The 25,381-nt window shown below is 41.2% G+C and overlaps 1 protein-coding gene and 1 long non-coding RNA gene across 8 annotated transcripts in view; one reads left to right on the forward strand and one right to left on the reverse strand.

Moving 5' to 3' along the window:
• The window catches only part of EGFL6 (EGF like domain multiple 6), a 36,592-nt gene extending 15,917 nt beyond the window's left edge, over positions 1 to 20,675 (reverse strand). The window contains exons 1-7 of one of the 3 annotated variants that reach the window (XM_030476749.1): positions 20,491 to 20,649; positions 15,666 to 15,778; positions 13,370 to 13,462; positions 10,334 to 10,453; positions 7,617 to 7,736; positions 6,988 to 7,122; positions 5,170 to 5,292 (exon numbers count right to left, since the gene is read on the reverse strand). In XM_030476749.1, the coding sequence (XP_030332609.1) occupies positions 5,170 to 5,292; positions 6,988 to 7,122; positions 7,617 to 7,736; positions 10,334 to 10,453; positions 13,370 to 13,462; positions 15,666 to 15,778; positions 20,491 to 20,558 (772 nt within the window). In that variant the 5' untranslated portion in view covers positions 20,559 to 20,649. Of the gene's footprint in view, positions 1 to 5,169; positions 5,293 to 6,987; positions 7,123 to 7,616; positions 7,737 to 10,333; positions 10,454 to 13,369; positions 13,463 to 15,665; positions 15,917 to 20,490 lie in introns of all 3 variants that reach the window. The other 2 variants (XM_030476751.1, XM_030476750.1) reach the window with 2 other exon arrangements.
• The window catches only part of LOC115604060, a 200,625-nt gene continuing 195,369 nt past the window's right edge, over positions 20,126 to 25,381 (forward strand). For 4 of the 5 annotated variants that reach the window (XR_003990115.1, XR_003990113.1, XR_003990114.1 and 1 more), the window contains exons 1-2: positions 20,126 to 20,357; positions 25,330 to 25,364. This is a non-coding gene — a long non-coding RNA (uncharacterized LOC115604060). The remainder of the gene's footprint in view (positions 20,358 to 25,329; positions 25,365 to 25,381) is intronic. The other variant, XR_003990117.1, reaches the window with a different exon arrangement.

Below are 25,381 nucleotides of genomic sequence, written 5' to 3' on the forward strand. Positions count from 1 at the left end.
TTTCAACTTTGTATTTTGCTCCGAAACACAAATTCTGCCAGAAGTGAAAAACTTAAAGTGGGATGAAAGTCAGTTGAGATTGTTCAAATCTGTAAAACAAAAAAAACCAAACAAAACCCACAAAACCAAAACCAAATCCAAACACCTGAATGTGGAGTTTTTGCTATTATGAAGTATAAAGTCAAATACCGTCTCTATGCTTGGGCAAAAATTTCAAAACATTCATTGGTAAGAGGACATTTTTACTTTTACATGGTAGGCCTGATTTTCAAATAATGCTTTCCTTGTCAGCATATTGAGTCTCAAGTCACAAGCCTTTTATTTCCTTTAAAATGCCATTTTTCTCTACCTATAATCATCAAACTATGTTTGGATGCTTGAATGAAGGACATTTTTCATAGACCCATTTGAAGATGCATTTTTAAGGATATGGGGAGGCAGGATTGATTCTTCCACCAATGGTGGGACCCAGTAGCAGCACAGAGGGCTCCTTTAAGACAGTACATTGGCCAGCTGTTTTCCATGTTCTCTTAACATAGGAAAATTAGCAGTTGACATGAAATGAGGATAGATTTTAGTTACATATTATGAAAAACTTGCTTACTATCCTTGCTGTAGGATTGTAAAACACAGGAGCAAGACACTTAGATTATTTGAACTGTATCTCTAGAATTTTTTTAAAAATTATTCTACCATCTGTCATTAATATACGGGGTATGATCTGCCTCAAAGCAAAAGAACAGACAAACTGATCTTTTTAGTGCCTTCCAAATATACTCTTCTGTCATCTGACAAAGACTGATGGCTCTTTGTGCTGATGGCCAAATCATAACTGAGGGTTAAAGCCAGGACTACTTTGGATCATTTTGTTCAAGGTATGTGTACAGTACAAAGCAAATTCAAAGGAGAAATTATGGTAATACTGCAGGTGTGGAAGGTGTCCCTGCCCATAGGAGGGGGTTGGAACTAGATGATCTTTAAGGTCCCTTCCAACCCAAACTGTTCTGTGATTCTATGATGCTGCAGTTTGAGTCCTTTATGTGAAGTACCTAGGAAATAATGAGAGCTGAGCAGTTCCAGTGTGCTGTACAAAAGCTCTTCCACAGATAGAGACTATTTACACCAATGGGTTAGAATAGCCTTGTATACTCTTTCTTATCTTTGATTTTCAATCAGTATTGATGTTGCAGTGACTGCAGTCTTTTTGGATTGCAAATGGTGGTGGAAGTCAGCTATTTTTATTTCCCGCTGCTTTTGCTATCTAGTGATCAAATTATCAGGACAAGAATATGTTCCTATTTTACTCCTCACTTTGTAATAATAAAAACTTTATAGTAATATTCTGGGACAGATGGACTAGACTTGTAACCTTGGATTGTACTTTTTCTTCCTGTGTGTTTCTTTTCATGCAAACATAGCAGAAGAAAAATGCCAGTTAATAAAATAGAACCATAGTCTAGTAGGGGAAAAAAAGGAAAGTTGCCTGAATTTATATTCACTCCTGGAAAATACAATTCTACCACTGTGAATTTGCCACATTTTATTTATGGCAAATACAACTACATGTTATTTAGTATAGGTACAGAATGAGACTCTTGGTATGCTCACTGGAGCATTCAGGCTTTTTTGAGGCTTCTGTTGGAGGTATAAAGTAAATGGATGCCAATAAAAAGATAGATCAAAATTGAGGATTTTGTTTTTCTTTTCTTTTGGATAAAACTTGCAGCCTTCCTTGTCAGATATTTGCAAGTAAACTCTTTACTAATTCTCAACTAAGTAAGACTTTCCTTTGGAGGATGAGGTAACGAAGGACATAAGGTTCTCTGGGTCTAAACTCAGAATGCACCAATAAAAATTACAGGAAAGCTTAATTCCAAACACATTTCCTCTTGAAAATCAGTAACAAGAAACTTCAGGCTGTTAATAAAGAGGCTATGGAGATTTTCAAGCCAGGACTGACTGGTCAGCAATCTTAAACATCTGCTATTAGTTTCTGCTTTAAAGTTTTCCTACTGAAATTAAAAATTCTTACAGTTCAACATAATAACCTCTGTAGTGTCAGAAAACCAATCTCCTTGTATGTGCAAAACTAAGCAGTGCAGAAAATCAACTGACAGGAGTGACAAAAATAGGGGGATGAAACTGTAGAAAACCGCATGCACTTGCATGCTCCAGTTTGCTGCTGCAATATATAAATCTATATGCTCATGGGGACAAAGAGGGACACCAAGCATGTTTTAGGATGTATCACTAGTATCCTTCTAACCTGTATTCAGCTTTCGAGCAGCCAGAGGTGCAGATTTATGGCTTTATATGACTAACCATAAATTGCAGGAGGAATAATCCAGTGTAAGGATAGAGCACCTTAAACTCAGTCTGTTCTGTTGAATCCACTGCCTGTGGGCTTGCCTGAACAAACAGCTCACCTCTGACAACCCAGGATGATACAGCTGAAGCAGTAATTTTTCAGGATCCCTTGTCCCAAGATGTGTATATAAATGCACAGATCTTGCTCACAAACATTTGTGCATTTATCTATCTGCATGACTGCATTGAGAGTTGTGGAAAGTGAAATTTGCTGCATTTCATTCAAGTCTTCCTTATGTACCTTCCATCATAGGAAGCATGCAGATTAATGCCTCCTGCTCTTATGCAGTTTGTGTTTATTGCCCTAGTATGAAAACATTTCAGCTTTCAAAGGCATTTTATTCCTTTGAATTAGAAAGAATTAAATGAAGAGATGGAAAAACAAAGGCAAATGGTGGCTGAGGACTAAAATTCCATCTTTTCTGTCATCAGTTGCTGTACAAGATTATAAACCCACAGAAATGGCTTGGTGTAGGATGTCTCATGATGAAGTTGTGAAAGTTGAGATGGAAAAAATATAGAGAAAGCAGATGCCAACCCCCCTTCATTGTGTAAAGGGAAATACTCAGGGGATGATACAGGAGAGGGACAGACAGTAATCTATTTTCCTTCCACATACCCTGTGACCGCAGCCAGTGCTGGCTGGGACTCTGAACATAAGGGGGCTGCAGTAGGAGACAGCTTGCTCTGCACTCCAGCAGGCACCGTGCTGCTTTCACCCTCACACCTAGCAATATACTTAAAAACCCGGCGAGAGACAAGCCTAGGAGATTGGCTTACAAATCCTCTTGTAGCTCCCCTTGTAGCTTCTGTATAAAAATATTGGAGAAGGGATGAGGGATACAGACAACCATTTACCGTGCTTAATCTGTAGATGTGAGTAAAGATCAGATCAGCAGGACATAGTTTCAGAAATCGTTCTGAAAGTTCTCAACCTCTTTTAGATAGCCTTAAGAGAGTCTGAAAGCTTTCATAAATACGTTAAAACACAGATTCTAGACTATTATTCTCTTTTAAGCACCATGGAATATAATCTACCAATATATATTCCTGGCCTTTTTCATTTCTAGAATTCTTACCATGTTATTTAGGGAAGGATGCTTTGAGAAATCAGGGTAAGTTCATCACACTGGACTATGCTTAATATATGACTACACCAGCCAGCAATGCTTCCAGTAGGAAATGTGGGGTGACAAAAGCCTAAGTGTTATTCATTAAAGGATGACAGCAGTATTTGGCTCCATACTGAACTGAATTTTAAGAATCACTTGCCAGTGATATGACCAGAATTGCTTTTTAAGCTTTGAAATTTTATTATGTCAAACCTGACTTCTCTCTGGACTGGCAAATTAATAAGAAAGCAAAATCATATGGGGTTTAGGGGCTACCCTATGAGCAAAAAAGAACTTGAGTAATACAACAGGCACAGAGAGAGTTGGCATGACTTTGTATTGGCGTTTAGATATCCTGCAAAGCATAATGAAGAATAGCGATCTCCCTCTCCAGAGTGTCATCGTTGAGTTCTGCCTTAAAGTTGTAGGCTTTAAGTTAATATTGCTTTTTCCTGTTATTTTGTAGTGTCTTACCAAAAAAGTGAATCAAAAATAGGTTCATTTTCCCCCCAGGAATCTTCATTGCTTATGGAACCCTGTGAGACTCTGTTCTTAAGTAAAAGCTGAAATACACATAGAAGCATGTGGTGAGGGAAGTGTGGTTTTTCAATGCACAATAGGAAATCAGGAAACACATGAACCTGAGAACAGCAACAGATTGCAGGAAGATGGAGGCCAGATGTGGAAATGGCTAGGACCCTTTTAGGGAGCATTTGAAAGATTACATCTCTATGGATTCTCAAATGAAATGTGTGCTAGAGACGGTTTGGTAACAGCCTCCGATGTTCCATACATATAGGAGTGTTAAATGGCAAAAGGGTGCCTGAACAATCACAGGTCGTATCCATACAAGCAGCACTGTCTTCAGCCTGATGTTTCAGCAGCTTTCTCCTAAAGTCAATATATTGACATACAAATTAAATGAAAGAATTTCCCCCACTTTCTGTGCAAAAGTGAATTTTACATTACCTTACTTATTAGGTTACTTGATAGCATGAGGAGATGTAGCCATAGAAATTTCCCTATAAACAATGTGCTTAGTTACTTTCATTTCATACTCTGAAAATTAAGCTATAGATTAAAATGTTTTTCATTTGTTATGAAAAGCTAATACTGCTGCCATGGTAGCTGGTTTGTTATATAGTAGAGAGAGTTGCTATAAAGAATTAATACTTCTCTGTGAAAACGAGATTCTCACCCTGTGGGAATAATCATGTGGAGTATTGAGGACATATTTAAGAAGCCTTTTGCTTACCTGCAGCACAACCCCAGGACCAACTGCTAGGAGCTGGGATGGGCTGCAGCCACTGCCACTGAAAGAAATGTGAAGCCACAGCCTCCAAATTGCCAGGATGGTGTTCTCATCCTATTAAACCCAACAGCAAAACCCAATAGCCCTTTGGCTTCCATAAAGCCTGTTTTCCCTGTTCCTTCAGGACAAATTCTCTTCTCTGTTCTACTTGCAATTCCTAGTGCTACTATGAGACTTAGGGACTCATAGATAAATTGAATTTGAACAATACTTGTATGCACTATTCAATGACTGGTACAATCAATATTTTATGGAGAGGTCATGCTTGATTGGTATTGAATCACTGTTCAGCATGACATTTCCTAGAAAATGTCTTATAACCATCAATTATTGGAGACAAACAATATATCACTATTCCTGACACCCAATAGTACTCACCAGCACAATTGAATCCACTTCCTTGGTAGCCCTGTTTACATTTGCATTTGAAGGATCCTTCAGTGTTGAGGCACTCTGCATGGAGGTTACACCTGTGTGTATTTGTCACACATTCATTTACATCTAGGGAAAGATATAAATGCTTCAGTGAAATCTGTGTTGAAACACAAGCTTCATGACAGCCTGTTTGTGCTGGCCATCTGCTTCCAGGTATTGTAAGCACTAGTGTTAGACCAAGTTGGTCCAGATACCGTCAGAGGCAGAAGAATTCACTCTAGCCTAATGTCAGCTCCAACTACACAACTACTGGCGTTTGCATCCATTGAAAATGTAGAGCATCCCAGTAAAGGCAAAGTGAACACAGTGATTTTCTGAATGAGAACAGGATTCAGACTGTAGGTTGTACCCAGTCTTCTATTAACAAATGCAAAAGGCACCAAGAAAATGTGCGACATCAGTTAAAGAAGTGTTCACAAATCTTTCTCGTTCTTTCATTCACTCCAGAAGAAATGCAATGGAAAGTAACCCTGAGCATGCCCAGATGTTGAGATCTTCTCTCCACCTCTAACGTTCCAGCATACATACAATGCTGTATGAAAAAAGTATAATCAGGAAAAATTCAATAGAAAATACTACATTCAACTGACAGCAAAATGTACAGGCATAAAAAGTAACTGATTTTGGTTTCCTTTTCCCTTATTTTGCTACATCACAAAGATGTTTCTGATTTCTCCCACAAGAGGGAGCCACGTTGGGGCACACCCCTTGCATTTTACCCAGATTGCTTCATTTTTATCAGCTGACAGGTCCTCTCATAATGTAAGTCAGCTAGGAGACAAGTAGCAGGAAGACTGACACGAAAATAGGGTATGTCTGGGAGCAAGATTCAGGTTTGCAGATAAAATCCTGACTGCTGAGACCTCTTCAGTTTTTCCCTCATGCATGAAAAAGTGAGTATCTTTTCTACTTTAAGGCTCTCAGGGTTTGCGTACAACAGGAAATGCAAACTTGAGCCTCCAAAACCTGCCTTATGATCTCCCTCCCACCACTAAGTCCCAATACCAAGCAAATATAACCAAAACTCATGAATTCTGTTTTGTGTGGACTTCTTCCAACCCTTTTAGTGGAGTCAACTGCTTGAACAATACTGCTGCAGTAATTTACACTATGCTGTTTTTCCACCATTCACCTAACGGATTGAAACAGGAACAAAGATGCTTTGACATTTGTTTTAACAGCAGGGCATGTCAAGATAACTTTTTGCCTGTATTTATTCTTGTTTGGGAGAAACCTAGGCATTCAACAGAGACCTGAAAAGTGATTAAAACCTACTCTTCTCATACTTTTTTGTTTTTAAGTGCTCTACTCCATCCAAACAACTGTTTTTATAGTCATGAAGGCACTTGATTCACATTCGTCATTAATGGAAAAAAAAAAAAAGAAAGATTGTGGGACTGCTCATTCATCACAGGTTGAACGCTGAGAGGACAAAAAATGGCTTTTTAACTAAACCTGTACCAGAAGTAGCACTTCTTTGTGGTCAAATATTGCTAACTTGCTATGAGCCCTTCCACATGTTGGCTTGGTATAATGAGGCAATTTAATTTGCAAATGCCAATGATCAGGTTGTCACTAGGGTTCTGAGAAAACCCAGAGAAAACTTCAAAGTGCCATCAAGAATATTAGTGAGACATCTTTTATCCATTTCTAAGGCAGTATCCCCAGACTAGGCCAACATGCTTCAGGTAATGCCAGGAAAGATGCATGGTGAGAGAATGAAAAAGAATGAAAAAGGAAAATTCATGGCCTAAGTCTTACCTACACAGTCATAACGGCCACTGACATATTTCAGTTCATAACCAAGCTGGCACTTGCAATAGTAGCTTCCAAATGTATTGATGCATCTGCGGTTGTAAGAGCAGACAGCTTTGCCAGTGGAGCATTCATCAATGTCTAGAGCAGGAGAAGAGATGTTCAGATCCACGAGAAGGTAAAATTGGAAAGAATTAACTAGTTGGGGTTTGCATGGGAATGGTTTGGTCTTGGCTATCACAAGTTGTTTAAAAAATAAGTCCTATAATCACACTCAGGGATGGTTTCTGCATGTGCTCATATGTATGAAGCAGCAAAATGTGAAATAACTTTATGGAAGACTTTGAGACCTGGCATGGTAAAAGCTAGGGTAACTGGCCCTGGAAATGCAGTCCACTGAGGACAATTATTTGCCCTGAGGTCATGGAGCAGGGTCAGGAGGAACTCCAGGAATTCCATTATTTCCCAAAGAAAGGAAATATCAGAGAATAGTTTAAGAGAAAGCCCCAGAAACAGGAATCTGAGAGCAGCAGCAGCTCTTCTACTGAATCTCTGCACCTCCCTTTGCTGGGCTAAATCAAGACATAGCGGTTTTTCTGTAGAAACGAAGCTGAGAGTGAGCTCTCTAACCATACCAATGCATGTCCTTCCATTTGGTCCCAACTGAAGGCCACCTGATGGACAAAGACACTGCACCTCTCCTTTGACTTCTTCACATCCGTATTGGCAGTTCACCATGGCACATGTTCTAGAACCTGAAAATAGTATTTAATTTGCTCAAAAAGAGCAAAATCACACACTTATGTTAGATTTGGGTGAATGCAGAAAATTAATCAGATCAACAGAATTCTGTTCATCATAAATCAAGCTGTTTATACAGTAATAGATTGGCAATTCAGGAGTCCATAAGAGTCTTACATTCCCCTTCACTATGTTCTTTCCTTATCCCCCTTATTCCTTCTTTTTCCTTTGATCCTAGTTCTGTGACTTCATACTACTACCTTTTAGATTCAGAGACAGAACTGACCAAAGTAGAAAAGGTGTTTTTTCCATTTTCCATAGAAACAGTTATACCTTACAGAAAACTGCTATTCATTAGTGAAATGTTTTTATTGTTTACCATGAAATATGCTTCCAGTATAGAATTTGATTTTAAAAACTATTAAGCTTGATGGACTTAGAAACTATGCTTTATTTTGACACTTTATGAGACAAATATCTGAATCTAATGAAGCACTAGCCAGAACACAAGTCTTGGTTGCCATAGCTTGGTTAAGAGCCAGAATTATTTGAGATGATTCTATGATTAGCATCCGAATAGAAATGTAGGCATCCAGGTCCTGTCTGAGAGACTTATGTAAGACTAGAAAAGCAGGAGAAATGCAGAGTTTGGGTACTAACTTCCTAACTATTAAACAACAGTTCTCTGTGGCCCAAAGCCACATTCTTCTGATACCCTTCTTCCAGCTCCCTGGTCCCTTGCCATGGTTGCAGATAAGCCTGACTGCTCAGACAAGATGGACTTCATCTTGCTAAGGAAACTTACATCATGGTGAATTTGATTGGAAAGAAAATGCTCAAAATGTTGGCCTAAATCAAATGATGAAAATTATACAATTGGTTAAACAACCTAGCATTTAATCTGAGCACAAGCTTAAGTTAGCATCAAGTTAAAAGAAGAATAATTTCTACTTGAGCAAATAATTTACTACTTCATAATCATAGTTTCTGCTGAAGAAAATAAGGGCTCTTTGGAACTAGAGGATGACAGATGGGTTGGGTTAATGAAGCACAACTTGATGTACTTCCTTCCTTAGAGCTGCAAAGAATGAAGACTTCCCTTCTATGGGAAACCTGGTTAGCCCCCTGAAGTTTGGTTTAATTTTGTGTCAGTGTTTGTCAGGGTTCCACCAAGAAACAGTGTTTCCGTGTGCCAAAGTGAAAGGGAAGCTTCGGGGCTCAGAGCTGCTCAGGCCATTTTTTCATATATAGTTGGCACTGTCCACCACTGCCACTGAGAAATCCAGCATTTTGTGCTGGTTTAAGCAAGGGATGGTGCAACTGCCCATTTGGTACAAATGCAGAGTTTCTTAAATAGGAATTGAGTCCTGAACTATGCCTGGCTCAAAACTAGTGCAGCAGAAACATTAATTTACAGTCTGGATCTAATTTTCTGACTTGGTTCAGAAGCATGGGTGCAGCAAGTCTCAGGACCCTGCAGCTGTTGTCTATTGTGATGCAGGGAAGGAAACCCTCCAAAGGCTCTGGCCCCAGCCACCTTTTGTGGTAATTTCAGTCTCCCTGCGATAAGAGAGAAAGAATAGGAGCTCCGGCTTTCCTTGCTGTCCCAGAGCTGCAGATCCTGCACTCCTGCAAGTGGTTGCCAAAGCTGGGTATTTTTCCAATTATCCCAAGACTGGCAGCAAACTCCTCAGACGGATACCCTGCCCAGTGAATGGTTGTCTCCAAGGTTTGGAAATCAAAGGTTTTCAGAGTTTATGGTTTTCTGTCATATCCACAGGATAGATGGTGCTGCACCCCATGCAGCTAGGTCCACTGGTGTAGGACAGACCTTTCAAGCAGATTGTTCCACTGCTGAGACCAACTAGCTTCCTTGTCCAACTGACGCATCTGCTCCAGACCACTGGACTCCATAGAGGTCTGTCACCATGTTCCCTATGGTTTTATGAAATTCAAAGCCAAAATACCTGTATGGAACAGCTCAGGTGAAAAGAAGTATTTTCTACAAACAAAACAGTGTCATTGAAAAATAAGAAGCTTCCTCAGGTCTGAAAAATCAGGTTGGCTAAGAAAGCAGAATGGTTTCCATTACATGTTAGCTTAAAGACAAAGAAAATAGTAGAAATACAGTTTAGATAAGCCTTAGCTCAAGGAATAAGTGTTTGCAAGAAGCTGGTGGCAACTATGGGAAACATGTCAAAGCACAGATAAAATAAATTGGTCAGGGAGCACAGAAAGGTAAAGCAAGGAATAATGGCATGAAATTCAGCACAGTAAAAAGTAGTTTAGATTGGTGCTTTGCTTGGATAGATTCATGCATCCTTATTCAACAGATGAACTGGCAGAACTATGCACCAAGATTATACTAGCTGTCCTTCATTTGAATTAATGCTATCAAAGATTTTTACTTCTAGCAGGACCAAATACAAGTTTACTTTATCCTTGTACTGCCAAATATAAAGCCTCTGTGGATTGCTGACAGTACCAGAAAGCTGAGGCAAAGACTGTATCCTGAATAAACTAAATCCATTCATCACGAGAAGAAAATCTGCTGGGATCAAATGTGATTAGATGATTTTGGTGTGCCTGTCCTATCAGCTCTATTACTTACTTGCACATGTGCCATCTGGCAAAAGCATGTACCCGTTGAGACAATAGCACTTGTAGCTGCCATGTGTATTCATACATCTGTGTTCACAGGGACGTGGTTTCCGTCCACATTCATTCAGATCTGCAGAAATCATTGGAATGAAGTGAGTGCTGGGTTTGTATACATATATTCATACGTATGGGTGGATAATATTGCCTAATGCCTTGAATTCCCCACAGTAAAATTGCCTGGACTGAATACGAGCCAGCCTCTTCCAAGATGAGAGTTTAGCAAACCATCTGGCTGAAAGACTGCTAGCAAAACTAACACACACAGCCTCCCACACCTGAAAAACTAATGCAAACTCTGGCCACATCTGGCAGCTCATTAGGGAGAGATAGAGGGGTGGGGAGAGAATTGCAGTTAGTCTCTTTTCTGGGAGTTATTTTTCTGGATTTCTCTGTTTGTAGCTGGAGATTTTAGCCCTCCAGTTGACCTCTGTACTAAAAAGGCAAAAATATGAGACGAAGAGCAGCAAATCAGCTTTAGATAAAGTGAAACAAAGATTTTTTTTCTTCCCCCCCCCCCCTCCAAGATACACATTGGCACCAACGTTATCAGTAGCATAAATGAAATACAACATATAATAAGAATTATGTGACTTTAACAATAAAAGGACAAATCTCAAAAATCTCAAAATCCTGCGTATAAAAGCATCCTAAATCCTTCCCAATATCCAGGATTTAAAAGGCTTGGCAGAAACTAAATTAATTTCAAATTCCCAGTAGCTATCCTTCATGGGGAGAAAACTAGAATCCTAAAATGTTTAATTTGTTGGTATAGGCAGAGCAGTGCTGACAATGGTATTGACCCTGTGACACGAGGACAATATCTGTGCTTGTGACTTCTGTGAACTGACACCTCTACCTCTTGTATTTTGAAACCTGACTAGTAAGCAGGCAGAACCCATTAGCAGAATGCACCAGCACACATAGCTGTTCAACAGGTGTTTAATGACATGTATGACAAATAACATAATTTCAGTAAAGATGCAAGTCCCTAAGCAAGCACTGAGATTATGTAGCTCCACTTCTAAATGGGAGCAGCATCTGTTTGCATGTCTATGTGCCCTGCAGACCACAGAAAAAATTCCAAATCATTCCAAGCATAAACAAGTATAACTGTGGGGGTTATACATGTGCAGAAGTGTTTGTTACAGCTGGGTCCAGGGATGAAAAAGAGGGTTTCATTCTATCATTTGGACGTAGGGTCTGTTTGAAAAAGGACAACCTATCAGCTTGCAAATCATATTGGATTTTTGTGCTACTGTGGTTGCACTAAATAACCAAGATTCTCTTTAACAAAGAAACCAGAGAGCAAACTAGGGAAAGAAAAGTTATTCCACTCAGACCATACATTTTCAAAAGTGCTTATCTGCATCCACCTTGCACAACGCACAATAATGCACAGATAGCACACATAGCTCTAAAAGACAACCTATGGAGATAAGGCAAATTTAGCTCAGACTTGGTGGCAAACTAATACAGTCCCCTTATCTCTGTTATTTTAGTTAGCTCATGTTGAGCTTGCTCAGCAGGGCATTCTGCCGTACTGACAGACAAAGGCTGCATCTGCCAGTAAATTTAAAGTTGCTCTGAGCATTCTGGGCTGCTGGAACATGACCACTTATATGGCTATACTATTGAAATAGCTCTGGGACATTTCTGACCTGTGCCAGCCACCACTTTGCTAAAAAATTCCTGGCCATGCTTCAGAAGGTAAAATAGCCCAGGGAGCTAACAGGCAATTTGCACATGTAGGTCTGTGCAGTGCTTCCACCAAACCTCAGACTCTGCATCTACTGAAGTGTACAAAACTGATCTGCTTGTCTATGGAAGTCATATGAAATGTAGCTGGAGTTACTGCACAGAAAACACCTAGAAGCTGAGGGCTTCTCTGCTGCCTTTTGGTAACATTTAAGCTGTGAAATCATTTTGAGGTTGAACTTCTGGGTTTAGAGGCTGAAGTTGTATACCTACATATCTGTTACACACAACCACAGCTGCCATTTCACTTTCCTCCCTAGCGGTACTGAGGAATTGACTTCTTTCCCTGTGAGCAACATCAAAAGTGCAAAAGATGGAGTTTTACAAAATACTTAACAGTATATCTTTATAGCATATTGTTTGAAAGATATTGTGTAATAAATGGGTTTCTTTGATTCTGAAACATGCATGGTTAGTATATGTCAATGCAATGGTTTTGAGCAAAGGCTGCAGGTGCTTATGAAGGTAGCAAAGATAGACCCATCCATTTGTGTGGCCTGTTATGTCACACTTCCCTCACAGCCCCTGCAGTTCACCCATCTGCACTGCAGTAAGACGGCCTCTCTCCGTGCACAGTGACCTGCTCCTTTCACAGGATCCAACACAGAGGTCTCTCATACTGGAACAGGAAAAGAAGGCTGAGTTCCCACCAATGTGTTGGCTGAAATATTTCCATGTCTAATTGCAAGTTTACGGTGGGGAAAGTGGTGCATTTGAAGTTTCCGAATATGCAACTCTAAAGACTCCCGATTTTGGTTCTCAGAAATACCAATCAGCATATGCAAACAGATGGATTGGCCCAGGCAGCTTGAGAAATTACATATCTAGCTTATAATTGCATGTCTTTCTGATGAGAAGGTTAGTTGAAAGAATAACATGGGCTGCTATTTCAGAAAATAACATTGGTTCTGGATTTGACTTCCACCTCTTCTAATTATTTCCTATATAACTTCTCCAAGCATTAATCCTTTGCTATAACCATGACAGTTTGCCCTTGTTATTAGCCCACAGGAGGTATACGATATAGGTTCAAACCTCTGTGTGATGAAGGGAGGCTTAGAGCTTGCCTGAGATGCTGGAGTTGCAAGAACCTTAAACTCTAAGTTCTTCTATGTAAACAAGAAAATATCTTGGTTTACAATTTTGGAAGATGAGACAATCCCCAGTACAAGATAAGGAGACAGAACATCAACAGTTTGCTTTCTGGAGTAATATCCCCATGTGCACAAACCTTGATTACAGCTTTTCCCAGTAAATCCAAGGATACATTTACATTTGTTTGGTCCCATGCACTCGCCGTACTTGCAGCCATGTTCACAGATAGCTGGTGAAGTCAGAGAGAGAAAGGGAAGAGAAAGAGTTAGAAACACTATATGAGAACTGTTGCCCTGCTTAGTTGCCTGAGAACTTGTTGCATAAGTTCAGCATTCTCCATACCTCTCCCTCTAGTTTGGGCATAGTAGCTGCTGATCAGCACTTTATTTCTGCTTGAGAAAAGTGACACTAACACAGATTGCGTGTGTGTGTGGGCTTTTCCAGGTTCATAAAGACCCAGAGAAGAAGGGACTCCTTTTAGCTCTCTCCCTCATGTTTTTCTGCCATGCTTATGATTCACATTTAGTTTTTCACTCTTGCCTTTTTCCTGTTTTTAAGAAGCCTATATAAGAAGCAGCTGGCCAGCAGCTTGACTTGCTACACCTGGCATCTGGAGTAGGGAAGAAGCAACAGCACTCTCCTGCCAAAGGAGACACGTTACCCTGCAGCAGTTTTCCAGTCTTGGACCTTCTCAGTTACAGCTGAGGAACAGGTCCATCCCATGGTGAAACATCCAAAGCACATCTGTCAAATGATCAGGCAACTGTCCTTGCCACACATGCCAATACATATAATTGCATCAGGTTTACAATGATTTAAGAGGGCTACGCTTAGCCTGGATACATTAAAAAGTAAAAATTTTCTTACTCAGCCCTCTGGACCATTTGTCAGAAATTAAATGCTGACTTTTATAAGGTTTAAGGCTCCTAAAGTCAACGTGATTGTCAACATGAGTGTTATTCAGGAAGAGCAAACCCAACATGCATTTAAACCAGGACTAGCTCTGGAAAAACAGAAAGAAAGTATGCACAAGGCTGCACGTCTTGCTGCCCAGTGTAATTAAGCTGCTGTGCAAACTATAGAAGTAGAAAAGTCACAGTGTTTTTTACTGTATAGTAAAATTCATACTTCTGAATTCAAGTGTATTTCCTACATTTAAAGATTCATTCAGGAATACTGATCCACTAACTCTGGAGATTCAGGCTTTTTAAAACACTGCCTCTATCCCTGAATGCAACGTAGCATACTGCAAGATCAGCCAAGTATTAGCACTGAAGCAGACGACACTGCTATATCTGGATTTACAATGCAGAATTACATTATAGCTAGCTTAAAGCAATTTGTCAAAAAAAAAATAATCTTAAAAGTTTATGAAAATTGTATTTTAGTATGAAAGAAACCTATTGCTTTAAAACAAGACAACCTTCTGGACTAGCTGATCAAAGTTATATTTGCCAGTTGTTCCTCCAGGTATTTATCTGCATCAAAACAAAGGTGCTACTAAGCAATGCAGAAGTATTGTCCTGGGTTCAGGAGTTCCGAGTTACTGGCTGGGCTCAAACCACGACAAGTATTAATAAAAGTATTAATTAGTTTTGTTTGGTTGTTTTTTTTTTTTTTAAACTGAGATGCTATATATACACAGCAGAGACATTTTGGCATCTTTCCCTTTTAGATACCACTATGTAGATTTTCAGCAATGAATAACTCTAAGCTTTATTCAAATTCACCAGATATACAATGCCAAACATTCTGGGACAACGGGTGCAACATCTGAAAAAGATTCCTAAAACATATATTTTATGATTTTGCTGTATTTTGCCCAAGTACAGCAAGAGAAAGATTCCACATCACCTTCTCCTTGGGATCTATAGGCCTTTTAGAAATTAGAAATGTTCTAAGAGTCATTGACTCTTCATTAAGCCAACAATCCACAGACCAGGATGCTGGCCAGCTCACCAAGCCAAAGACAGGTGCACTTACTGCTTGGGTTTTATTTATATTTTTAAAAAGGTAAAACCTCCTAGTTCTCAGAGGCTGTGTACTCTGAAGATAAAGGATACCAGCTGAGAGAAAAACATTTTTAGGAGTCCATATGTAGCATTAGAAAACACTGCATTTTTGGCACTTACTCAGAGCTGTAACGGTATAGGCACTGACCAGGGCTGCGCAGGGCGTGAGAAAAGGTAGTCCCTTTTGGACCTAAGAATTTTTAAATATGTCTTTTATGGTTTGGTGTTATTTACACAAAGCTCTGCTTTTTTGAGGAGAGGGTCTCTCAAACATATTTTATACACTTTCTTGCAGAGTTAAGAGACTTTACTCCTCAGAAAGTTTCTTTCTGTAACTTCTGGCAGACATATATGAAATCTCCTTCTTAATACTAAATACACAGTCATGAAGAGGAAACAAGCATAAAGTGTTGATGTTACCTTCACATTGGCCCTTGTTGTTCTTTTTCCAGCCATAACAGCAATCCAGCCTAGAACCATAGTGACACAGGCCAGGCTGGCTCACAGCCACCAGTTGCCCACGAGCTCTTGAGCTGCGTAAGGAAGGATAAACACTAGCTCCAGCAGGCAAATGCACTTTAATCCATTGCTCCGTATACTCCTTTGTACATTTCCCTTATGTTTTATCCACCGTCAGGCATTTTCATTTCACCAAGCCTAGGGCAGTGTTCCTAGACAGGAATGCAAAGTTGCATTTGGTTGAAGAACAGGGAAGATGGGAACGTTTCACCTGCAGTAAATGAACCATGAAACATAAATCCTTTCTAATGAGAAACATGTCAAAGGCAAAAAAGACAGCCAGGTCTCCTGCTAGAATGAGTCATTTTTAGTATCAGTGAAGTGAAAGGGGCTGCTTCAGCTTGCATCACGTGAAGAATCTGGATCAAATATATGACGCCATACCTGACAGTGCTATTGCTTTGGATGATGAAATACTGATTCTACAGAAAAACAGCTTTCTGAACATCAGCCAGCCCCATAAAAAGCTAGTGATTTGCAGATTCATGGCCACTGCATACGTGCAAATTAATTGCCGAAGTGCAGACAGTCCTGTGAATTCTGGTTGCACAGTTCTTAAGATCCATGGTGAAGAAATATGATTTATATATGATCATAAAAGCTACAAAGAATGACATGTTTTACAGAGGATTATAACTCAGCTCAGTTGAACAAACTCAAAGCTCAACATGATCCAGCAACGTGAGCTTGCAGGCTGGTAAGCCAACCATATGCTGCACCAAAAGGAGTATGATCAGCAGGTTGAGGGAGGTGATTCTTCCCCTCTACTCTGCTCTACCTGGAGTATTGCATTCAGCCCTGGGGCCACCAACATAAGAAGGACGTGGATCTGCTCAAGCAGCATCACGAAGATGGTCAGAGGGCTGAAGCACTCTTCCTGTGAAAACAGGCTTAGAGATCTGGGGTTGTTCAGCCTGGAGAAGAGAAGGCTCCAGGGAGACTTTGTAGCAGCCTTCAAGTACCTAAAGGCAACCTACAAGAAAGCTAGAGAGGGGCTTTTTACAAGGGCACATAGTGATAGGGCAAAGGGGAATGGCTTTAAACTGAAAGAGGGCAGATTTAGATTAGATGCCAAGAAGAAATTATTTACTGTGAGGGTGGTGAGGCACTGGAACATGTTTCCCAGAGAAGCTGTGGCAGCCCCATCCCTGGCAATGTTCAGGGCCAGGCTGGATGGGGCCTTGAGCAACGTGGTCTACTGGGAGGTGTCTCTTTCCATGGCAAGGAGACTAGAATTGCATGATCTTTAACGTCCCTTCCAACCCAAACTATTCTATGATTCTATGAAACCCAAAGCTGAGAGGGGATCTGATGCTTCCTATGACATGTTGGGCAGCTCTGAAAGCGAGAGAGAAATGCTTGTTAAGAGAAAAGCCAATTTATATCAATTCGATCTTGTGCTATTGTCCATTAATACTCTGAGAGGGATACAAGAGTATGAACACAGCCACAGGAGGGGTGAGAATCTTAAAAATCACTGAAGAACCAGGAGAACAACTCCTACCTAATTTTAAGATACATGGCCTCTTTCATGAGTTGAGAAAGATCTAATGTTGCTTTTAATCATACAAACATAGGCATGACGTTATGTTCCATTTATTTAGCTGCTGCTGGAAACAGTTGTTCCTATATGGAGGATAGTGGCGTGAGCAGCAGACAGACTAAATTGGGTGTGTTATGAGAGGACAGACCTTAAACTTCTATACAGGACCTTTGACTTCTTGCAGTGATTTACTCGATTTGAACATTAAAAAAAGAAAACATGTAGTTATAATAAAACTTGTACAGAAAGTCTGCTTGCTCTACCAATCAATTGGCTAGCTAGATCTTTCAGTGGAGCGAGGTTGATTGATAGGGTAGGACTGATATCCCTGATAGCTTAAATACACAAACAACTGCAATGGAAAATATTAAAAGTACAGTAATGGGTGAAAGAGGGTGAATAAAGCACACTTGGATGTTGGGACTTGCTTGTCCAACAGAATCTCCCTTCCACCCTCTAAAGCTCTTTCTTGTTGTTTCATTCTATAAAAAAAGAAAACAGTTCTACATTGCATCATTTTCTAAAAACTAGTTCATGACCTAGGCCAAATTCAAGCTACTACAAATGTTTGTATACCAGTGGGCAGTCAAAAATTGCAGATATAATAACTGGGCTGGTAGCTGTGCTGGACTGTAATCCTCATTAGCAGCCATTTTACCAGTAACAACTAAAATAAAAAAGTAAAAATCCCAATGGTGGAAAAAGTCACTTGTCATGTTCTCCTGAGCAGTGATCACGAGTGGTGTAAGCCGTGCCTTGAACTGAGTTATGTGACAGAGGATGAGAGAGCAAATCTTCAAAAAGCCTGATTTAACCAGGTAGGTAGATAACAGTCAGGTCTGGTTTGAGTTAGTAGAGTTGTTTCTTTGCAAGTCCTATTAATATTCTGTATTCCATCCTTTACCGAAGTTTTCTCAGGAAAGAAACATCTATGAGCTTTTTTTTTTTTTCTCTTCTTTTTGCTTCAAGACACAGCTGCTGAATAGATTTAGTGCACTGTTTCCATAAGGTCTCTACAGGATACTTTTGGTCAGCTCTTGTGCACACAATAGCTGCCTGCTGTGGGGAGGGTAGGTCTCAATTATGTTATTAGCAGCTTCCAGTTAACTTCAAAGACAGGATATTATCCCCTTCTTTAGGTTTCTTCTAAACAGAATTCTGGACATCGTTGCTAGCAAAAAACAACTAGCACCAAGCCTAAAATTTTGATCAGCTGGTATACCCAGAAGGACAAAAAGATGATATCTCACAACTCAACAGTTTGAAAGAAATTCCTAAAAACTCTATGAGTATATGTCATGCAGAGATGCATTTGAACACTTTGACAAAAAAAGGGGGGGGGGGGGGGATGGTTGTTTTTTGGTTTTGGGGTTGGTTTTTTTGGGGTTTTTTTTTGGGTTTTTTTTGTTTTGGTTTGTTTGCTTGTTTCAAATAAATAAATTTATTTGGAGGGAGACTTCCTTCTAGAAAAAAGTTCACCTATGTTCATATTAAAAAAAGCCAAAAAGGTGTCACCTATAATCTTTTAATAACTGTCTTAGATATGCCTGGAGCCAGTTTCAGGCACTCAATAGGACAACAGTCCTACTTCACTGTGAGTCCCTCCCAAAACATCAACTGAAGTTTAGCTTGGGCTTGCAGAAGTTCTTTCTTTAAGGCTTCATATGCCCACCAAACTCCTTAAAGGAAGTGCTCATAACAGAAAAATTTAAAGTCCAGGTATGAAATCTAAGAGACAAAAATAATAATTAATTCGTTCTTTCAAAACTTATTCAAATTCTGTCTCCTGGTCTTTTTTCTTAGCTATTCAGAGCAGATAGGATTTCTTTGTCTTCTTAAATTAGAATCCCTTGTCATCCAAGAGCTCAACCAAGATGGCTGAAAAATCTCTTCTTTCCCCTTCCTCCCAATAGAAAAGGCAGAGTGACAATCTTGGTAGAAGACAGAGATGCCACCACCATTATCCAACATCAACTTGGACAAGACAGGCTGTAGAGCAAACAGTCTCAGGTAGGTTGTAGGTTTCCTGACTTACTGTGAGTTAACATCATTTTTACTGAACACATGGTTCTTGCTTTCAGCTAGCTGCAGGCCATACTCTTTTTTTCTGGAAGAGATAATGCTTTCATTTTGCAGTTTTACACCTTTCAAAGTGCTTGAAATGCAAATACACAACATGAAGGAATAACTAACACAAGCATTTAAACAGAGCTCTGCTTCGAGAACAAGTGTGTTCTCTCTAAAAGCAGGTCTAGAGTTCAGAAACCCACAGCTTTGGAGGAGCTGACCACTTGGTAGCCCTGTATGTGCTGTAGCAGCAGTCTGCCACTTGTTGATTACAAACATTCCCACTCACAAACGTGATACTGAACAAATAAACCACACAACATCTTGAAGGCTTCGTCCCCAGGTGCTGTGAATTCTCGTTTTACTAGCTACTCCCTTGCTGCAGCACTTGTCACCTTTTATTTCCTGCTGGAGAACTAGGAGGGGAAACACTGGAATGGCTCAATCTGGAGCAAAAGTCTTTAATTACTGTCTCTCAAAATCTCATTCAGAGTGTACCTGTCTCTGTAGAACACAACAACTGCCACAGAAGGGTGATTTTAAAGCATTTGTTTTTACAAGCAAACAAAAGACTAGAGCAGCCCACACCTTTCCATAGGCAGTAGAGCTGTTCTTATCATTTGGATCGTTTCAAGGCCGGGTGGGATAGGGCTTTGAGCAACCTGGTCTAGTGGCAGGTGTCCCTGCCTGTGGCAGGAGGGTTGGAACTAGATGATCTTTAAGGTCCCTTCCAACCCAACCCATCCTGTGATTCTATGATCTCCACTGCTGCACCGCAGTTACCATTTTCCCCACAGTAAAAAAGCGCTGCAGCTCGGCTGTGATCACTGCATGGGAGGGGCACGCACACACACAACCAGCAGCAGAGCCTCCGCCGTTCAGCACCACGGAGCCGGGCGCCCCGGCACCCGCCCTACACGGCACTGCGGGCAGTGGACCGGCGGATACTGCTGGGGTACGGACTCACACCAAAACACCAGCGGGTGAGCACGGCAGCCCCGGACAGGCCACCCACGGAGCCGCCGGCCGAGGACCAGAACCCAGCCCCACACAGGAGCGGGGCATCGATCCCCGGCCCTCTCCCTCCCTCCTCCCCGCCGCGCCGCCCCTGTTCACCTGCCCGCGGCGACCAGCAAGGCGGCGAGGAGGGCGGCAAGCAGGGCACCCCCGGGCGCCGGCACCATCGCCCAACCGCGGGGAGCCGGAGCCGGCCCCAGCCCCGCGGCGATGAGGCGGCAGCGGCTGGCTGGCCCTTGGCGGCAGGGCGAGCGGAGCGGAGAGTGGATGGGTGGCGGGACCGGGCTGTTTAACAGGGCGGGGCGGGGCGGGGCGGAGCGGGGCCGCCTCCGGCCGCGATCGTCCCGCACCTTCCACACGCTGCGGGCCGGGGTGGGCAGCGACCTCCGGTGGGAGGCGAGTGGGACCAGGGTCGGGTTGGGGGGAAGTTCACCCCAGCCGGAAAGAGGGCAGGCTGCAGATCGGGTACAGGGTACGGGCATGGGGCCCCGGCCGTGTCCTCTTGGGAAAGACACGGCAGCCCGGCGGGCGGCACGGCCCCGGCCCGGTCGCCGTCCCGAGGCCCGGCGCGGCCGGTGCTGCAGGCTTAATCCCTGCAATAGCCGGCGCTGTCCCGCAGGCTCTGCTCCGCAGGGACCCACCCTCCGCCCTGGCGGCCCTGCGAGGGGTGGGGAAACCCGGGAAACAACGGGTTTTCAGGTTTTGCCGTTCAGCTGCAGGACATTCCGTGTGCAAACTCTGCTTAAGCTGCTAAGGCAACTGCCCCTGCGCTAAGGTTTCATTTAAGCTGCTAACGCTAATCAGTTATGTTACTTCTCGCTAGCTGGTCCTTCGGCTTTGGTGTTGCTGTCGCGGTATGTGAACTGCCTCACCCCTTGTAGATCCTCCTAGGATAATGCTTGCACTTCGAGAGTGCTGGGTTTCGTATTAGGCTTTTTTATTTTCAGGATCAACTAAATTCTATAGTTTTGCAGTGATAGAGAAACTTGGTTAAGATGTGACTGATGTTTGCCATCAAATTAAGAAATTCTGTATTCCATACTGGTTAGCTATGTTCTGTGTGTATTATATCCCTTGTTGCCGCCTTCATGCTATAAAAGCACATAGCAGGAGAAGGATATGTAAGGTCTTTCTTTCTTTCTTTCCTTCTTTTTTTTTTTTTCTCTTTTCCTTCCTTCTTTCTTTCTTTGTCTTTCCTTCTTTCTTTCTCTTCCTCTCTTTCTCTCTCTTTCTCTTTCTTTCTTTCATGCCACTGCTCACACTAGCCTGCTTGCTAAACACTTTTTGGCAATAAAAGATACTGTGTCAAAAAACATTGACTCTGTTCCCAGTTTCCAGATACATCCATGAACAATTTTCTCAATCCCAAGTTCTGGAGAATTATTCCTGTTGAAACTCTGATGTATTGAGCATAGCGAGAGAGCAGCCAGATTCAGCAGACAGCATAGCACCTGCACAAAGCAGAGGCTATTTAGTCAGATTTACTGTTCTTATCAGAAGTATCCGGACCCTGCATTCTGAGCCTGCTCATAGTTGGACACATCCAGAATTAGACCACAGAGTATAAGAGAGCTGCTGTTATAAAGGCCAGCTTGATGGAAAGTTACTATCTGAGTAATCACAAAGAAGTAGCAATTCCGACTTAAAATTCCCGAGTGCTAACAATTCATATGCAATGTAGTCGATTCAGAAAGCAGGAAGATTTTAGAAGTAGTGTTGAAACCTGGAAAGGGGCTTTTTACAAGGGCCTGTAGTGACAGGAGAAGGCTTTAAGCTGACAGAGGGTGGGTTTAGATTAGACATTAGAAAGTTCCTTTCTGTGAGGGTGGTGAGGCACTGGCACAGGTTGCGCAGAGAAGCTGTGAATGCCCCATCCCTGGAAGTGTTCAAGGCCAGGTTGGACGGGGCTTTGAGCAACCTGGTCTAGTGGGAGGTGTCCCTGCCTATGGCAGGGGGTTGAAACTAAATGATCTTTAAGGTCCTTTCCAACCCAAACTATTCTGTGATTCTATGAAACAAATCTGGATATTGAAGTCGAGAGAATTCTGACCTACAATGGTAATTCTGGAATAAAAGTATGCACAACTACCACCAGCCAGTGTTGTTAGCTGGGTGAATTTCTTATGAAATACCTCCAATACCTTTAAGTGCTAAAATAAAATAGGAAAAGCTTTTATTACTCTTGACTGTATTTGAATCAACCACCCCCTCAGTCACGTCATAGACACTTGTGAGCGTAAGGTCAGTGCTGGGACATTGCCGGGAGTTTGAAGGGATTAGTTTTCCTTTTTTTGACAGAAGGGAAAGCCGAGGAATAAGTGACTTTTCTGGGATCACCTAGGAAGTCTGTGGTAAAGGCAGGAAAGGAAAACAGATCTTCTTGCAAGGTTACTTGCCATGGGTCACTACACTCACTGCAGCAGGAATCAAGCAGCATACCTCAGCAGATGGGCGGATGTTTGACACCATGCCACTAGCTGTCTGCAGTCCACAGGGATGGCCAGGAATGCTGCAGGAGAGCATTCGTACACTGGCATTTTAAACTCAGCATTTTAAGCACAAGCCTTCACCGGCTTTTTCTTCTGTCATCTTTGCCATGAGAATGGGAATGTCCAGGAAACCTGGGATGGCAACTATTTTAGTCTCTCCTGCTTAATCCTCTGCAATATCCACACCTGCACCCAAGAGAGGTATTTGAAGTAGCGGTGCCTATTTGGGTCACTCTAAAATCTCTGCAGAAGGGTTGTCCAGGAGTTTCCACTATACTTGTATCAAAACATTTTGAATAAGGTAACTTTTTCAGTCGTCCTAAAACTATCAGATGTTGCCCATCCACTCTTGGTTTCAAGCCTGTGATCTGCTGCTGATTTCCTCAGACTCCTGAAACTACAGATATCCCCCCAAACAGGTTTAAGTCACCTTGGAGAATGGAGCAGTACAAAGTTGGAGTTACCAAAAGATGGCACATTTAGTCCCAGGATTCAAATAACATCTAATTTAAAAAAGCAATGTGCGATGCTGATTATATGCTGTTCAGGTTGGTAAAGACAATTTATTTTTTCTGGCTGCTGGACACAAAAGCAATTGCTGGTTTGCAGCTGCTCTGCTGTCTTTCTGAAATGCAGTAGTACCTTGAGACTCTCCAGCTCTCTTCGTTAGACTTGTTTTCATGTATAGGAGGAGTACTCTTGGTTTTAGTCAAATCAATGCCATGTAGAAAGCATTCCAATTACTTAAGTCTGTATTCAAAAATGCATGGTTCTCATTATGCACGTTTACTCCAAAAAATAGATATGATTATATCATTTGATGCTGGGCTTGCCATTAAAATACTGATTTGGTTGTCAAGACAAGTTTTACTGGTCAGAAGATAATTCAGTTCTGAACTGTAGTGCATGTATTCAAGATATACTTATCTCCTCAAAAATCTTTCTATTTCCATAAAGAGTAACTTGTGGATAGATAATAAAATGATTACCTGAGACTGTCCTTTTTTTTTTTTTTTTTTTTTGCTAGGATATTCGTATTTGCATTCTTTAGACCTTCAAGCCTGTAAAACAGGACACATATATTCACACTTACCATTTTAATTTGGTTTGACTTTACCCATCCCAAAAGTTACATGTATCTTTGCCACAGAAAAGGTCAAGGGTCCAACTATAGCCTCACCTGGTTATAACAGGAATGAAAATTGTGGGAAATAGGCCTGAGCCACATTGCAGTTTTTTTGCAGATGTAACCCTCTTGTCTATCGTGTTAAATGTGTTTCACAGCGCCAGGTGAATGGTAGTGACAGCAAACAGAAAGAAAACACACAAATGGAAAATGAAAACTGAAGTTCATAATTTTTAGCAAGTGAAATTATTTTTGAGGGCCTTTTATGACTGTCAGTATTCCTGCAATTTTTCCACCAGGATTTAAATGTTAGCTATGCTAATAAGTTAGTTATAGTAATTATGAGAATGCTTGTGTCTTTCATGTGACTGCTTCCTTCTCTATAGTCTCTGAATCCAGATTCTGGGTGCAAAAGTAATTTCTTCAGCTTGATACATGCAGGTAATTAAGACCTTGAGTCTCCTCATGCACTTCAGTCATGAATAGCATATTATTCAGTCATCAATGGCATATTATTCAAAGTGCTGGGAAATCCACCAAATTTGTATTTGCTTAGGTTTTTTCTACTCTTCCTACTTGCAACTTCCCTTCTGAAAGTTACTGAGGAACTGCTCTGTAGACTCATGGACCGTGGAGCTCCTGTGCACAGGTGGAGATTAATTACCGTCAGCATGCTGAGGGTACATGAAGTACAGGCACTGATGTGATTCTGGCTGTACCATGATTTACTATGCTTTCTCCTCTGAGGCAGTAGAGTTCATAATGGGATGGAAGGGTGGGATGGAAGATGACTTACTGAGCCTATGGAAAAGCTGAGCTAGGTTTGCCCCTTTCTTTCCCACTCTTCAAGTGTCCCTTATAATGGAATGGAAGGGGTTACATTTTCAAATTAAACCTTGTACTCTGAAAAGTGCTGCCAGTCCTGTGTGAAGAACCCAGTACCAAGTATCTAATACATAATGTCTCCCATGTGAGCCCTTGTTTCCCACCCAACCTATTTTAATTGATACCTATGCAATCCATATATGCATCAGGGATTGCCATTTCCAACAACTTTATGAATGAATGTAATATGAGACCACTGTGTGGTTTTTACTGAGGAGTTTTATAACTTCTTGGCTTTTGACATGATTTTCTTTAATTTCAGGTCTCCTGCCAAAAAGATTTAGACATTTTTTTTTTCTCCTATTATTTCTCTACATACTAAAGCATAAATCTTTTGCTGCTTGACTACATTAGCCTGTAACAAAAATAATTCAGTAACTGCTGATACTCTTATGTATAACTTAAATTCAGTAATGAATCTTTTTATTTTTCTCTTAGGGCTTTATGAATGAAACCTTCTCTTCAGATAAGAGGTATGGAAAATTATTTT

The sequence above is a fragment of the Strigops habroptila genome, chromosome 2 (assembly GCF_004027225.2).
Source record: "Strigops habroptila isolate Jane chromosome 2, bStrHab1.2.pri, whole genome shotgun sequence".
In the NCBI taxonomy this organism is placed as follows: domain Eukaryota; kingdom Metazoa; phylum Chordata; class Aves; order Psittaciformes; family Psittacidae; genus Strigops; species Strigops habroptila.